Source organism: Nicotiana tabacum, chromosome 7 (assembly GCF_000715075.1).
Source record: "Nicotiana tabacum cultivar K326 chromosome 7, ASM71507v2, whole genome shotgun sequence".
Lineage (NCBI taxonomy): Eukaryota > Viridiplantae > Streptophyta > Magnoliopsida > Solanales > Solanaceae > Nicotiana > Nicotiana tabacum.
In genome coordinates, this window is record NC_134086.1 from 106598346 (window position 1) to 106602263 (window position 3918).

The window sequence follows — 3918 nt, forward strand, 5'->3', positions numbered from 1 at the left end:
TGGGGTGAGGAATTGATAGTGTAAGTTCATCCAGAATCTCACTGTTTTCTCTACTATATATAATAATTAATAATGTACTCTAAACAACTAATTGGGAAGATTTTTTCCCCAATAACTAATAGAGTTTCAAGGAGCGGATATTAATTTAATTTGAATGTGTTATAACTCACCTCGTCCACTTTAATTCTATTTTCCTTCAATGCTCTTTACATTTGTGATAAAATTTGATGATTGATGAGTTTTGTAAATCGACCGTTTACGTTTAAAGAAATTTTGGTTAATTTTGATGAGTAAATTTTTTGTAAAGTAATTACTGGTTAAATATATTAATTTCTTCGAAAATAGATGAGGATCATGTTTTTCACCAGAAATCTGATTATTCAGTAATTTGGCATTTATTTAAGATGAGATATACTAGTATTATTTTCAATAAAATTAGGACCAATTCATAAATCAAAATAAACTCAAGAGGCTAAACAGTAACTTGCTCCAACTAACGGGTCAACTGTGATATACTTTAGGGTCCGGCCCCGGTTCGGACTTCGGAGCTAGAGAGAGAGAGAGAGGAAATGGAGGAGAAGGGGAAAGTGGGGAGTGAGAGATGGAGCGCTGCGATCGGAAATCTATCGGAGATGGCGTCGAATCTGGATTCTCTCCAAAAGCTACTCGTGAAGAAAGCAGTGTACGTCGACGAAGACACCTTTGCCAAAGCCTCTCTCACCTCCGAACAAGCCCGTACTCTTAAGGTTCGATCCCTACTCTTTATCACTCGTTCATCAGTAGAGGTTTCTTATTTATGGCGAGTTTTTTACTATATCTGAATAGCTGAGATAAGGAATTATTGAGTTAGTTTTATTGTAATTTGTTTATTTTGTTTTCTGGATGCATTACTCTTAATTATTGTGTGTATAATGGGACTCTACTTTGATTAGTTGAAAAAGTCAATCTGTTATTGGTGAATGAATCTCAAAATCAATGCGCGGAATAACACAGAATTCTTATAAAGAGCTAAACTGAAAACAGAGAACATAGAGCAGCTTGAGCACAAAATCATATCACTAACTAAAAGGTTTGAGAAAGCTCAAGCACAAGATACTCTTGAAAAAATTTTAGGTATTGATTTTAAACTCCCCTCACAAGTCCAATCTTGTAATGATGCAAGTTGCGTTGCCTTTAGATGTGCTTTAGCTACCACATCAGAGAAGTCCCACTGAGTAGTGCGTTAATTTCAAGTTTGGACATCTCTCAAACTGTGAGCAAAGATGTTATAAAGATTCTGATGCTAAAAGGAAATTGAGCCATCTACATTTCAAGTTCAGACATCTCTCAAACTGTGAGCAAAGTTGTTATAAAGATTCTGAGGCTAAAAGGAAAATGAGCCATCTATGGCAATCTTTGGTTTAAGGTGTAAGAGGACTTCAAAAATCCTTATATCTCCACTAGTTCCAGATGAGGTCAGCAACTATCCAAGGCATCCTAGTGTCCTAAAGCAAAAACTGCAATGATGGTTTAATACAAGAGTAGATGTGAACACAAGAGGAAGCAGCAAATTTTGAATAACTTGGGCCCCCAAGTTGGATTTGACTGGATAGTTGGATACCATCTGTAACTGTAGCTTTAATTTCCGCGTAAAATGGACAAACTAAGAGGAAGCAACAATTTCACACAAGAAGAAAGATAAGCAAGACGAACTGTAACCTAGTTGAATAGAAAAACACTTATTGGGTTAAATTACCTTTCTTCTGGTAACCTAGTTGATTCATTAGCCCTATAAGTTTTGTGGTTTCCAATTTATCTCCAGAAACTGAAAGAGAGATGCAATGAAGTTGAATAGGAAAACCCAGAAAAGGTTATAGTGGGTCTAATTTTATACAAAAGCCAGCACGTTTGGCATGTTAGTGTCTATACCTCCTAATAGGCCATTTAAAAGAGATGTGGGAGGCTTATCCATCTGGCAAAAGAAACTAGTGTCCGTAAGCATGCAATTTTTGTAGATTTTACCAGAAGAAATGTATGCAAAAGTTTGGATGCAACATTCAAATGAAAATTATAGCAAAAGAAAGCACCAATAATATGTATTGAGAAGAGGTAATCAGTGAGGATTGAGGCCAGCCAGCTTTATTTGACCTCAAAGAAGCTCAGTCATGGTTGATAATTGCACGAGGTTTGAAGAATCTTTTGGCTTGTCACTGGTGTAAGGGGGTGTAATCTTGTTGGGACGAGGGGTAACTATTGTTGTTTTTGTATGCTCACTCCCACTATTAATGAAAGTAATGACTATTCTATGGCTGCAGGTTCTTGAACAAAGAGTTCAGACTTTAGAGCGAGAATTAGATAATGCTATTTCTGCTGCTGCTCATGCACGAACTGAGAAAAGACAGGCTGAGGCAGCTCAGAAGGTTGCTGAACTACGTGCACAAGAGATTACAAGAGAGCTTGAAAATACCACAAGTATGTGGCTATGTGCTTCTGACTCTTTTAGAAATTCAGCCGTTAATTGATCAGAGCTCTATGGTATATGGTCTTCAAATCAATTTGCTTTATGGACTTTTGCTACAGTGAATATGTGCTTGTATAAGTAGTTATGGTAAGTTTGTAACCTCCCTACCTCAATGAAAGGAACTCAAGTACCAATTGTATTGCCTAATCATCAACCTCTTAGTCTCTGATACTCTTTTGTTCTCTTGTTCCTTTTCTTCTTTTTTCAAAAATTAGAAGTTTCATTCTTTAGGACAGGTAAAAAGAACTTTGCTCTATAATCTAGTTCTATTTTGGCTACTGTCAACATCCCCCTTTTGTTTCGAACTCATTATAGGTGATTTGCCCTCTTCCTCTATTATCTTTTTTCCTTTTTGTGATGCAGATAGCTAGGGCTTAGAGTGTGGGCTCGGGACAAAAATAATGTAAAGTCTTTTGTCGAGCGCAGCGGAATTTTAAGCTGTCTAGATTAGCCAAGAGAGTTTTATCCGTCATTTTGCCATCTTAACTGTCATTTTACTCAGTTGTCTTTACCTGTTTTCATGCTAGAGATTAACCAAATTGGGTTTGCTTCAGTTTTAAAACAAGAGTGACCATGATATTACACAATCAGTCATATGGAGTGTTTTTATAAAATTGAGTCTTGTCATTTCCAGCCATGTCCTCACAAAATGGATTTGCACTTACATGCTCCTCTGTGGTTGTAGGGGTATTTGAGCTGCACATGGAAGAGCTGCGTGCAAAGCAAGAAGAGATATCTAAGCGAGATAAGGAAATCAAACTTCTAGAGGCCATAATTCAGACACTTGGAGGCAAAGGCTCCCATTCTACCCATGAATGAGTAAGAAAATCTACAGTGACTGTAATTACTGTCATCTTGTATCATTTCTTTGTATATTAAACAAGATTTTGGTTTGTAATAGATGTACCAGGAAGTAGATGAATATTTCAGTAAATTTCTGCATCCAAGTGTTGTGTTTTGTTCTTTTTTTTCTTCTTCCTTCAATGGTATAATAGCAGTACCACTATTGACAATATTAGGATATCTAGTACGAACCATTAACCTGAATCTCTACCTTGTAGAAAATTGAAATGAACGTGGCTTGAAGATTGTCATTAGGGCTGTCGTAGGACCACTAGTTACAAAGGTCGAAAATATGATCCAGCAAGTATTTATTTCTTCAATAATCTTAGATATAAACGGCGTGTTACGAAGCTAACTCTCTACCATGTAGGAAAATTCAATCTTATTCAGGTCGTAGCTTCAAAGCTTTTTCTTTTTTCCTCAGCCAAACCCTATAGCTGAGTTATTGTGGCAAATAGTTAGACGAGTCATCCTTCCCCCTTAATCGAGATTTTCAGTTGCATATATTAGATAAACTTACACAAATATAAATACTCTCCTTTTAAATTTTCTGCACTTTAAAATGTGTGTGTGTC

General features: G+C 36.4%; 1 protein-coding gene across 2 annotated transcripts; it reads left to right on the plus strand.

Moving 5' to 3' along the window:
• The first annotated feature begins 468 nt into the window (after positions 1–468).
• LOC107763627 (uncharacterized) lies at positions 469–3447 on the plus strand. Of its 2 annotated transcripts, none has more exons than XM_016582117.2 (3): positions 469–746; positions 2295–2514; positions 3186–3324. In XM_016582117.2, the coding sequence occupies exons 1-2, from the start codon at positions 570–572 to the stop codon at positions 2499–2501; spliced, it is 384 nt and encodes a 127-aa protein (XP_016437603.1). In that variant the 5' UTR covers positions 469–569; the 3' UTR covers positions 2502–2514; positions 3186–3324. The 2 variants fall into 2 exon arrangements, with proteins under 2 accessions (XP_016437603.1, XP_016437602.1); XM_016582116.2 differs by having other exon boundaries at positions 480–746; positions 2295–2451; positions 3186–3447.
• The last annotated feature ends 471 nt before the right edge of the window (positions 3448–3918 follow it).

Excerpts from the sequence above, each read along its gene's own strand:
- LOC107763627 (XM_016582116.2), top strand. The coding sequence starts at position 570 with ATGGAGGAGAAGGGGAAAGTGGGGAGTGAGAGATGGAGCGCTGCGATC. Across the intron at positions 747-2,294 it reads AACAAGCCCGTACTCTTAAG|GTTCTTGAACAAAGAGTTCA; the intron begins GTTCGATCCCTA and ends CTATGGCTGCAG. Across the intron at positions 2,452-3,185 it reads AGAGCTTGAAAATACCACAA|GGGTATTTGAGCTGCACATG; the intron begins GTATGTGGCTAT and ends CTGTGGTTGTAG.